This window comes from Electrona antarctica, assembly GCF_951216825.1.
Source record: "Electrona antarctica genome assembly, chromosome: 4".
NCBI classification, from domain to species: Eukaryota; Metazoa; Chordata; class Actinopteri; order Myctophiformes; family Myctophidae; genus Electrona; species Electrona antarctica.
The window spans coordinates 17,552,202-17,564,982 of NC_136809.1; the positions used below are offsets into that span (position 1 = coordinate 17,552,202).

Below are 12,781 nucleotides of genomic sequence, written 5' to 3' on the forward strand. Positions count from 1 at the left end.
CATCACAGCGTGACTTCTTGTGATCTTGTAGATCTGCTATTTTCAGAGTGCAACCATACATAAAATGACCCTTTTAGTTCTACTGGATCTCTTCTCCACTAGTCCCTCCCTATAACGTTTTAGTCTTTTATTTGTTGATGACAAAATGAACACTGGACGTGATACCATCATAACTAAACACATTGGATACAGTATATGCCCGGTGTCTTGCCCAGCAAGAAAAAACAATTTACACTATTCAACGCTGCCATGAGTGACATGACAGCTGTGGGAGTATGTATGCACGTTAACAATACTACATTTCTACATGGCACACGGGTTTAAAAACGTGCTTGTAATAAGAGTATTAGTAATGGATTACCTTGAAGTATTTCCACTCTGTGTTTTGGTTGAGTTCACAGTGGGTGATGATGACAGCAGAGTTGTCTGGGCCTCTGGTCAGGCACTGGTCATACTGCATCAGCTGACTGGCTTCATTGATACGAAACAGCTGCACACACGCACGCGCACACACACACACACCCGCAAACACACACACCCGCACGCACACACACAAACAGGAATGTTGATGTGTGTGTTTAGTTTCTCAGGACGCCTTATGATGCCTTATTTGTCACAATGGCCTTTTTGGCACCAGGTGGCACTGAATGAGTTAACCCATTGAGACCAAGGCCAATTCTACAGATGTCGCCTTCTGAACCTGTAGTTTTCTGCCATGAACGTGTGTGTACCTGGTTTCCGCCCATTCGGTGACAGGGTCCAATCTCCACGCTGCCTCCGTTGGTGTGACCCATACTGTCAATGCAGTAGCTGGTGTCAAAGCCCCGAATCTACGAGCACGCCACACACACACACACACACACACACACACACACACACACACACACACACACACACACACACACACACACACACACACACACACACACACACACACACACACACACACACACACACACACACACACACACACACACACACACACACACACACACACACACACACACACACACACACACACACACACACACACACACACACACACACACACACACACACACACACACACACACACACACACACACACACACACACACACACACACACACACACACACACACACACACACACACACACACACACACACACACACACACACACACACACACGCACACACATGTTTTTGTTGACACCAGTAACAAAGTGCTTCTGATTCTAAAAGTAGGCTGTGTTTCTGATTTGTACATGGACCAAGCTTTCCAAGATAAACATTCAGAATCATAACAAACTTTGGGTACAGATGATCTCATATTTGGCAGCCTGGGCCAGGTATATACACTGGCCCGCCCGCACGTGTGTGTGTTGCGTGCGTTTGTGCGTGCCTACCTCTCCCCACTCTACGTTCTTGGGTGGTAGAGGGTAGTGCGTCGGGATGTCATAGGCGATTTCTTCCATGAACCACTTGAAGCTCTTACATCTGTGCTCCTCCCTGTCGATCAATAATAATGAGACAAGACAGACAGGCCGGCACTCAATCACATTGACAGTCAATTCTGACCAAACCCGACCCTACCCGACCGTGCCCAACGTTTTCGGGTAGGGTCGAGGCAAAAATGTATGCTGATTGGTCAGGCTGTGCTGAGCCACGGGTTCCGTAACTCAGGCAGAAGTAAACAGGCGCAACCTGTTTCCATTTGTACACTCTCAAGAGTTACAGACCTGTTATAGTCATTCAGGGCTGGCTCTTTATGTGTTTCGGGTAACACTCATGCGTGGCAAAAATTGGATAAAGCTCAAATCCATGACTTTTATCTGGTATTTGAAACAGGGTCCCCCACGCGAACGCCAACATGTCTACTGCAGAGCTATAAGGCTGAGTACATTTGAGCATTTGTGCCACAAATTGTGACCTTTGTGCAATACCTCTGTCACCCTGTAGGTGTCCTACCAGACCACGGGATCTAAAAGTCTCAATAGAAGAGTAGGTGGACCAACTACAGCCACTGCAGATGACTGTATTGTATTAAAGGGATATTTCACTTTCTAACACGTTTGGGGTCATTTTAACGTCTACACAGGCTTTAGCATGCACACAGACAGTTTCTAATATAAGTAAAACATGTGAGAAGTAGTTCCATCAGTGGTTTGTGGGTGTGGCGTGTACCTGAATCGTTTGAGCTCGCTGATGTCTCCGTAGGCCAGGGTGAGTGTTTCAGGGCGACTGGCGTAGAAATAATCTTTGTATTCATCCCACCACACCTCCACCACGCGCACATAGTTCTACACACACACACACACAGACACACACACAGACACACACACTCGTAATGACTTAGCGAGCTTGTAAATCTGCTATTTTCGAACATTTTTGAAAACTCTTTAAAGCGTTTGAATAATATTGAATAATGTTCAACACAAATCACAAGTAGACGTGTAATAAGGATGATAATAAAGCAGGTCATAGTTGATAAATAAACCCCTTCAGGATGATAAAGTCAAATCACCTGGTGAATCAGTCAGCAAGAGCAAGCTAGAAAAAATAGCCAGCAGTTTGAGCTGGTCTATCGCTTGCATGTTAAGCGTCTATAGTACATTGTGAGCTTGTGGATCTCTATTAAGAGATTTAATTTAGAGCAGGGGTCCGCAACGTTTTTCAGCTCAAGGACCCCTTAGCTGAGAGAGATAAAGTTGGGACCCCCCACTAAGCACATACAGTATTGTATAAAACTGTGTTGCAGATTAAACCTTGTCATAAGAGCTTCATAGACGTGTTTGGCAGCACTGTCATCAGTGTCACATTAATGTTAATATTTAACGACTTAACACTTGCGTGACGGCATTAAGTCAGCCTACCACGCGTGACTTCATTGGCCACCGGCTCCCCTCGTAGGACTTCTCCCTCAGCAGCAAATTTTGATTTAGCTTTAGTCACAGTCTTTTGAATAAAATACCATTTAGTTTTAGTCATATTTTAGTGATCTGAAATGTTTTAGTTTTACGCTAGTTTAGTCGTCAACGACAGCGTGATGTCTGTAGCCGTGAGCTGAATTATAGGATACATAGGTCCCTAGTCTAAACCATAGGTCAAGTACCATAATTATGTGACGTAAGTTTGCAAGATCTGCTATTGTTGGCTGAAGTTCTCAAAATAAATCTATCCTATGACATAAAGATTTGGTGCCCCCCCCCCCCCCCCCCCCCCCCCCCCATATAGTAACTCTGAGGACCCCCCTAGGTGTCCCGGACCCTCTGTTGAAGACCCCTGATGTCGAGGGGGAAAAAGGAGGCTATTACCTTGAGGGTGGGTGAGGAGCCAACATGGGCGGGGGGCGGGTTCCCCTGCCAGCCCTGCAGTCTGTAGATGTGTCCCACCCGAGAGCACGGCACGAAGAGCAGCTGCCCACCACACTGCCAGATCTACACACAACACACACGTGCGCACATATGCACACGCACACAAACACACACACACACACACACACACACACATAGGACAATGCTCAGTATGGGTAGGCAGGGGGAGCGGCTCTGAATAAAGAACTCTATGAACTAAGAGGAACTCTATGAACTAAGAGGTTACCGTTCCGGTAACCTCGGAACGGTCGCCAACAAGTATTCCTAAACGTAACCTCAATAAAATGATGTCTAAAACTAATCTCATTCCTAAACGTAACCCCAGTAAAACTATGAATATAACCTTATGCCTAAACGTAACCCCAGTAAAACTATGCCTAAACCTAAATGTATTCCTAAACGTAACCTCAGTAAACTATGTCTAAAACTAATCTCATTCCTAAATGAGATTGCTTAATGTAAATCGCTCTGGATTAAGAGTGTCTGCTAAATGCCTAAATTGTTCTAAACGTAACCCCAGTAAAACTATGCCTAAACCTAACCTTATTCCTAAGTAACCTCAGTAAAACTATGCCTAAACCTAATCTTATTCCTAAACTTAACCTCAGTAAAACTATACCTATAACATTAAACCTATTCCTAACCTTATCCTCAGTAAAACGAATACAAGAACCTCTGGGGGGCGATTGGTCCGCGAAAGAAAAATGTACCTTTGGGATACACAAATAAATTGGTGTGTCCAAAGAAATGTATTTACTACACTTTGGCTTTATAGGGCTAAAATGTTCAAAAATATGTGAATAAAAAAATAAAGGGCAGCACACCCCTACCAGAAGCTTCCCATGTCTGTTCTTAAGCACAGCATAAAGCTATTTTAAGAACATACTTGTATTGCTCCGAATATTGATGATGATCACTTGTATGGTGTATGTCTTTATATGTCTTGATGAATTAAATACGCACGACCACAATGGAAACAAGCCCGCTTGGTTTTTGTCATCCTTTTAGAAGTACTGTATAACTGCACGTGTGTGTGTGTGTGTAAGAGAGAGAAAGAGAGAGAGAGAGAGAGAGAGAGAGAGAGAGATACTGCATACCTTGTATGAGATTTCAAAATTCTCTCCGCCCCATATCTGCAGGCCAGGATCATATAACCCCAACTCAAAGAAGAAGTCTCTCTCTATCGCAAACAACCCCCCTGCCATGGCTGGAGACCTACACACACACACACACACACACACACACACACACACACACACACACACACACACACACACACACACACACACACACACACACACACACACACACAGTGCAACATAAAGACACACACACACAGTGCAACATAACGGCACACACACAGTGCAACATAAAGGCACACACACACACACGCACGCACACACACAGTGCAACATAAAGACACACACACACACACACACACACACACAGTGCAACATAAAGACACACACACACAGTGCAACATAAAGGCACGCACGCACACACACCACACCACACCACACCACACCACACACCACACACACACACACACACACACACACACACACACACACACACACACAATAAAACATTATCCAAAATACTGTATTGGTATTCGGTGCATGACAGAGTACGTGTTAAACCAATAGATGGCAGCATTACCTCATGCTACCAGTGGGTGCATGATTAGACCACTGACTACAACTGCACGGTGAATTCCTTTATTAGTCATTTTAAAAGTCTTCATTTAAGAGTGTGTACAAATGGAACCAACCCATTTGGTTCCATTTGTACCACTTATATCACTTATATTACCTTTAAGAAGACATAAACCTTTTTCATTTCATTGGTAAAAAATATTTTTCTCCAGGGACTGTTTTTAGCTAGACTTTGTCAAATCAATCCGTGGTTTCAGCTCCCTACCAAAACATAAAAGCACTTTGTCCGTTCTCTAGATATTTCAAAATTCTCTAAATATTTCAAAAGATTCTATCGAAATTGAATAATTTCCATGAACAAATCTAAAAACATAGTGAAAATAACAGCTCCACAAGCTTGCAATGCAGTGTGAAGCAACACATGATCTTGTAGAACTCGTAATTTTCACTAGTTTGTGTCCCGGCAAACATCAAATTGCTCTCTTGGTTGTAGTCAGTGGGCTAAACAACACACCAATCCTAAGACATCAGCATCAGTATAATTGTCTTCCAATACAACCACACAATCCAACCTAGAATCATCAGTATAATTGTCTTCCAATACAACCACACAATCCAACCTAGAATCAAATCACATGTTATGTGAAGCAGAGAAAACAAGTCACAAAGCGCCACAGTGAAAGGAACAAGGCGATGGTTTGCATGAACGGATGAGAAAAGACGAGTGATGAGAGTGAGATCAACGGATGGAGGGTGAGGTAAAATGAAGGGGTGAGGAGGGGGGGGGGGGGGGGGTGTGAGCGAGCGGTGCCCCCCAGTCAACGACCACCATCCCAGCAGCACAACATTGCACTTGAGGCTTTTGTGTTGCACCACAGACAGTTTTTAAGTTGATAGATTCAGTATTTTGATATTTGATATTAATTTCATAAGACGCGCGCCCCCTTCCTATACAAACCCATTGAAACTTCAAACTCAATTTTAACTGTTAGACACAGACTTGTATTGTCCTAAAACGTGAGGGAGAAAAAAGAAACGAAAATAGTAATTGAAAAAACACTCACACATTAGAACGACAACATCAATCAGCAGTACCAAAGACAGGTGTTTTCAAAGAGTCTAACGTAGTGAAAATTAAGTTGGGTTTGTATGGGAAGGCGTGTCTGATAAAATGAATATCAAATATCTAAATACTGAATCTAGCAACTTAAAAACTGTCTGGGGTGAAACACAAACACCTGAGTAGACGTTAAAATGACCCCAAACACGTTTGAAAGTCCCCAAACAGCGCATTGTGTTGTGAGTTTATAGATTGGCAAAGTTAAACCCCAGAATACGGATGCTGGGGTTCAAGTGGTTAATAATTCATGATCAATAATAATACTAATAATCAAACCTCCCCAGTGCAGCGTAGAGCAGGGGTTCTCAACCCGTGGGTCGCGACGCCTCGGGGGGTCGCCAAATTATTTTAGGGGGTCCCCAAATTATTTTCAAAAAAATATATATATTTTCACGATTTTTCAAAAATAGCAGACCTACAAGCTCGTAGCGCGCCACTCGGTGGCGCGCTATGAGCTTGTAGATCTGCTATTTTTCAATAGCTAAATTATAACAATGCTTAAAACACCAAAAGGGGTTCCCGCCCAAAATGGTTTAAGGTTATTGTAGCAGTCAATTTATATTGGGGGTCGGGAGGGGGCGGGGCGGGGGTCCCGATACATTGCCAAAGCATTTCCGGGGGTCCCCGGCCAAAAACGTTGAGAACCCCTGGCGTAGAGCGTGAACAGTAACCACCCAATGTGATTCCATCTGACCCAGCAGTGCTTCAAGGAGCACATCCAGCATCTTTGACCTGTGAGGACGTTGTCTAGTACTTTGATACAATAGGACTGAATTACTCAAAACTTTTGAGTAATTCAGTCCGTTGATGTGTCTGTTATTAAGATAACCACTTTACTGGATTAACCATTTTCTTACCGTAATCTGATGTTATTATATCAGGTATGTGGTAAAGGTGAAAAATTACACAACATTCAGAGCGCAGTGCAGCCCAGAGTATGCATGCTGGGTCTGCCTCGTCTGGGTCTTTTTACCTAAGCCCATTTGGGACAAAACACTGTCGTGGGTATCTGGTCATTATGAAAGAGAGACAAATTTTGTCTCCGTCGGGTGGAAACCTCATATGATATGTCTGTTACTTTTCAGGAATCAAATAAAAACATACAAGAACATCTACAAGCTCTAAACATAGCGCTTTGTGCCGCCTTTTAGATCTTGCAGATCTGCTATTTGTGATATTGTTGTAGTATTGTTGTAGTTTATGAATAAGTAGTAGGACATTCAAATGACAAAAACTTGAAATGTGGAGAGGTTTCTGCCCGACAGCGACAATATGCTAAAACACTGTTTTGAGGAATTCCATCTTATCATAGAAACCGTGACTCACATATCAAAAGCGCTGGTATGCTCCTGTCTAAGACACTGGAAAACACCCCAAAAAGCACCGTATTTCAGACAATAAGACCCTGAAATCCTTCTACTCGGCCCAGGGCTATCACCGTTTTCTATGGGAATAAGCTCATCCGGGGACCAGCGAGCCCTGCAGAGGGCAGCACAACACCATGGGGGACTTACATACTGGCCCCTTTTCCACAGGCACTTTTTGGTTCTTAGTCCATGAGCCAGAGCTCCAAAATTGGAACATTCATTATGAATTGAGTGGGCAAAACCATACCTATATTATATTGTTATCACCATGACACTTCCCCAATTGATTACTTACACGATGACAATGATTTATTGTATTACAAATTTTACATTTTTAAATATGCAAATGAGGCATTATGTAGGAAAATGTGCAAAATAATAGAAAATATGAAAAAGCTACTACTGTGGAAGGGTTATCATTTACTTGTATTGATCCTATAAACAATTTAATATAGGTCTAGTTTTTCCCACCAATTTTGGAGCTCTGGCTCATGGACTAAGAACCAAAAAGAACTGAACCGGTTCCCATTGGGAACCAACCGGTGGAAAGGGGGTCACTGTGGTAGGTGTTTGAGAGGAGATAGAAGGATTACGAAGTACGCCACCACCCCAGCAACGCACTGTGCAAACCGTCTGTCAGCATGTACAGTTGATTGGTTATATTTTGTTATTGATATCTACAAGGCTGCTGCCATTCTCTTAATAAGTGTCTCAGTACATTAAACAGGGTGGCTGCATTGGTTCTTCCATAAATCAATTAAACAAATAAGACAGTCTCACCGAATAAGTCAAAGAAAGTAAATTAAACCAAATCCAATTGAACATAGTCGTCAAATAGACGGAAATAATAATAATAATAATAATTAAATATAGCTGCAAGCAGCGATAAAACGGGGCCAAGCCAAGAAAAAAAACTATACGCAATATGCACAATAAGCCATAGAAACAGTGATTCTGTTCGTATTTAGAGGCGTGATGTCATCAGTGGATCACATAATTCATACAATCATATAATTAAACATATAATCATACATTTCGTGGAAAGCAACAGCACAGAACTGCAAAAAGTGGCGGGAAAAAAACAGTAGAAAAACAATAGGGGCCTTCACCCCTTCGGGCTTGGCCCCTAATAAAACCACTAAGGCTACATGATTCATTATCTAATCTCACAAATTAAAATAATATATTAAAGACAGACAGACATACAGTACACAGACAGATAACACAGAAACAATAGTTTTGCATTGTTTTGTGTCTCGACTATTTAGCATCACCAACACTAACAGCTGAGGCCTGATTTATACTTTGTTTGGCGGCAGTGCCACGCACAAAAACTTAAGTATAAATCTTAAAGGAGCACTCCAACCATGTTCAACCTTCTCTTCTATAACTGGTCCTCGTTATAAAATGACACCATTTCTGTCTGCTCACGCTGCGTCTCATTGGTGGGCTGTGGACAGTTCACAAACCTTCCTACCAGTGACATGGTTTCTGAACTGTCCACAGCCCACCAAAGAGACAGAGTGCGGACCAATAATATGAAGATACGGTTGAAAATGGGTGAAGTGATCCTTTAAGTTGCTAAGGATTTGGGTTAGGGGTAGAGGGGTCTGTTATGGGACAACTGCAACTCAATCAGTTGCATTGGTGTGGTTTACCTTAAAAAAAAGGTTTTGTCCCAACACGACCCTTTGGTGTGGTTTGGGCTTTATAGAGCGTCGCAGTGCCGCCCCCTTTCATGACTACGCCAGGCCCAGGAAATGATTCCCAATGCATTTTTCCCATAGACATTTCAAAACGTATTTATTTAAAGACGGTTACGCCAGGGACAAAGCCAACTCGAGTCGTGACAAATCATGACAATAAACACAATATTTTGGACCAAACAAATAATTACAAAGAAGAAAAACAACAAAAGAAGTGTTGTAACCTGCCGTTTTTTTCTTCTTTCTAATTCTTTGTTGGGCCCAAAAAATTGTGTTTGTTGTCATGATTTGTCACAACTCCAGTTGGCTTTGTACAATCATTTCCTGGGCCCTGGTAGGGGGGTAGGTACTGCGACGCTCTATATAACAAGGTCTTAAGATTCCCCATTAGGAAATCCAATACAAAGAATAACGATGTGACCCAGAGGGATAGCGCCATCTTGCGGCAGTGATGTCAGGCTTCCGTGCTCTATATAGATACATGGATAATCTGAGTCTGATTATCATAAGGCACTAAAATAGTTACAGGCTGCCTGAGGAGATAGCCTACCAGCTAGCGTTAGCCATTCACAATCATATTCTAAAACATTTTCTGAGGGTGAGAGAGACTGCAAAACGTTCTTCTGGTGGATAGGGTTAAAAATCACCCGTGGCTCCCGACATGTGTGTCGGGCTAAAAATCACCCGTGCTGCGGGTTAAGAATCACCCATGGCTTCCTGTGAGGTTAGGGTTTGGGGAGGGTGTCTGACTAATGGTGTGTCTGACTGTTGGTTAGATTCATTATATTTAGGTGATTTTGGTTTCATGTAATTATTACAGCTGTAGTTTGAGCATATTAGATTCTTTGTCTCCCTTTTTTTAATTAGTATTAACCCATTTTGACCTGAGATCAGATTAAAAAAATGTCTTCTACATCCTGACCATTTTCTGAAAAAGTTATGTTTCTATGTCAGTCGTTCTTCGATTTTTCAAAAATAGCAGACCTACAAGCTCGTAGCGCGCCACTCGGTGGCGCGCTATGAGCTTGTAGATCTGCTATTTTTCAATAGCTAAAGCATAACATAATAATAACACCAAAAGGGGTTCCCGCCCAGAATGGGTTAATACACAGTAAAATACAGAGCATGAATTTAACTCAATTAATTAAAGAAGTAGTTCACCCCAAAAAATGCACTTATATTCTATCAATTACACACACCATGAAGCCTTGAATTGACGGAGATTTGTATTTATATATATATATATTTTTTTGTCATCAAATTATTGGCTCAGGAATGTGTCAAAAGCAAAACAAGCTCAATGGTATTCATGCATGGGGTGTGTAATTGATAGAAAATAAGTCCTTTTTGGGCTACTCTTTTAACTCAACTATTTAACAGAGTTACCATAATATTTTGGATTTTACTGTGTGTGTAAAATGCATTTAATCCTTTGGTAGAAGTGATATTTTATGGTTAAAACAGGGGTGTCAACAGGGGCCACCCCGTCTCTCCAGATCTTTACTAAACACTGTGAACAGAAAATACATTTTCAGGTCAGGATACCAATTTCATCCAAAACAGGAGAGAGAACTCTCAGCGGACAACACTGGACCACGATTGAAGCCGATAAACTGGTTCTCTTTCCTTATTGGATGAAATTGGCAACACACCTGAAAAATGAATTGTCACTCAGCAATGATTACTAACGCAATATAGAGCTTGTTAACAAAATAAGTATTTGTATTTTGTTTCAACCAAAACACCTCACTTACAGCACCTTTAAAGTGCAAAGACACTTTGGTCGAGGTTTGGGTAGTGTAGTTATCTTGTCAAGAGGTGACTCTAAACATTGACTGCATATCTTCAATAGTTGCTCTGTTGATTAGGAATATTCCACAGAATAGTCTCTTCTCCGTGGCTTACATTGCACAGTGAAATAGCTAAGATAATCACAGTTTCAGCACATACAGTCTGGCTCTTCTTCCTATTCAAGATAGTAAAAGCAACATGAGGTTGACATTAACCCATTGAAACTGGTAGGGTAAAGCATGCCATTTTTTGATTATTATTTTTTTGTTGGCTATTCAACAATACAGATACAAGCTCACAGCTTCTAGCTTGTACATCTGCTATTTTGGACGTTTGAGAACTACAGATTTAGTGTCAGCCTCGGGCCAAAAACAACTTTTGTGATGTTCTATATTGTCAGAATGTACTTTGTATTAGTTTATGTAAAATCAATCAATCAATCAATCAAATATCAACCAATCAGTAACTAACAGATCAGCTATTGAAGATATCTCACCGATATTTGGAGTTACATTATTAGGAGAACAAGCAGAGCAGGGACATGCTGGGCATGGAAAATGGAGTTTGAGAGGCCCTTCGGCCACGCACCAGAATTTATTTTTTGCCCAGACCCAAATACTAACCGATCAGCGGTGTGATTTGGTCTCTAATTCAGCCTGGGAAAGGTGCACAGCCAAATTATATAGTCCTATATACAAAAATAAAAGAATGGTGTTTAATTTTTTCCCTAAAACAGCCGACCTGGTTTGGCTTGGACTGGACAGGCCATTCTGGAGTTGTCCCAGATTTCCCAATGGTCAGCACGTCCCTGTTACAGAAGGTTAGATTAGTTTTGATGTGGACCATTGCAGCTTTTAGTAGGATCTGGAGATGTTGTTTTTGTGTGTTTTTTTTTAGAAGGGACGGGGGGTCAGGGGGTTAGGTATGGGTATACCTATAGTTTAGACGGGACGGGGGGTCAGGGGGTTAGGTATGGGTACCTATAGTTTAGACGGGACGGGGGGTCAGGGGGTTAGGTATGGGTACCTATAGTTTAGACGGGACGGGGGGTCAGGTATGGGTACCTATAGGGCTCAGTCCTAGCCTGTCTGCGTTCTTTCTCTCTGTCTCCCAGCGGAACCCTCTTCCAGAGCATGCTCCAGTCCCACGCCCCTCTGGCGAGCCCGTCCTCATCGCCGCCCCCCTGAGGGTCGATGAAGTATTTCTGCCCGTGGATGGAGTCGATGAGGGGCACTGTGCACACCGTTCTGACCGGGGAGGGGAGGGGGGTACGAGGGGTTTTGGGGGGGGGATACAGATAGAGGAAAAAAGGGCACCCACGCACAAAACGTGCAACGTACACAGTTACAGGACAGCACCCGTGAGACAGGAGGGGGCGAGGAATGAGGGGTCCCAATCGACACAAGACAACCGAGGTTAAGATAGAGGACACGCCACACACGCGTGCGCACGCACACACACACACACACACACACACACACAAACAGACACAGATTTGTGGAATTTATAGATGATAGGTAGATTATTTTTAGACAGACAGACAGAGGTTGGAACATGAATGTAGGAGACATATGGATTATGGACGGACAGATGGCACGTAGAAACAGGAAGCCGACGCAGACCCGGACAGACAGACAGATGGATCATAAGGGGGAGATGAGGGGGGAGGGGGGAGATGGAGACACAAACAACAGAAGAGCAATGGCAAGTTAGAGGTGTCATGTACAGGAGTGTGTGCGGGTGTGTGTGTGTGTGTGTGTACCGATAAGGCTGGGTGGTGTGGGCTCT

General features: G+C 42.8%; 1 protein-coding gene across 3 annotated transcripts in view; it reads right to left on the reverse strand.

Moving 5' to 3' along the window:
• Positions 1 to 12,781, reverse strand: part of galnt7 (UDP-N-acetyl-alpha-D-galactosamine: polypeptide N-acetylgalactosaminyltransferase 7) — a 36,911-nt gene that overhangs the window by 7,262 nt on the left and 16,868 nt on the right. The window contains exons 8-15 of one of the 3 annotated variants that reach the window (XM_079500218.1): positions 12,756 to 12,781; positions 12,058 to 12,240; positions 4,452 to 4,569; positions 3,295 to 3,417; positions 2,165 to 2,280; positions 1,387 to 1,489; positions 732 to 830; positions 362 to 490 (exon numbers count right to left, since the gene is read on the reverse strand). The exon at positions 12,756 to 12,781 is cut by the window's right edge and continues 157 nt beyond it. In XM_079500218.1, coding sequence (XP_079356344.1) covers positions 362 to 490; positions 732 to 830; positions 1,387 to 1,489; positions 2,165 to 2,280; positions 3,295 to 3,417; positions 4,452 to 4,569; positions 12,058 to 12,240; positions 12,756 to 12,781 — 897 coding nt within the window. The remainder of the gene's footprint in view (positions 1 to 361; positions 491 to 731; positions 831 to 1,386; positions 1,490 to 2,164; positions 2,281 to 3,294; positions 3,418 to 4,451; positions 4,570 to 12,057; positions 12,241 to 12,755) is intronic. The other 2 variants (XM_079500216.1, XM_079500217.1) reach the window with 2 other exon arrangements.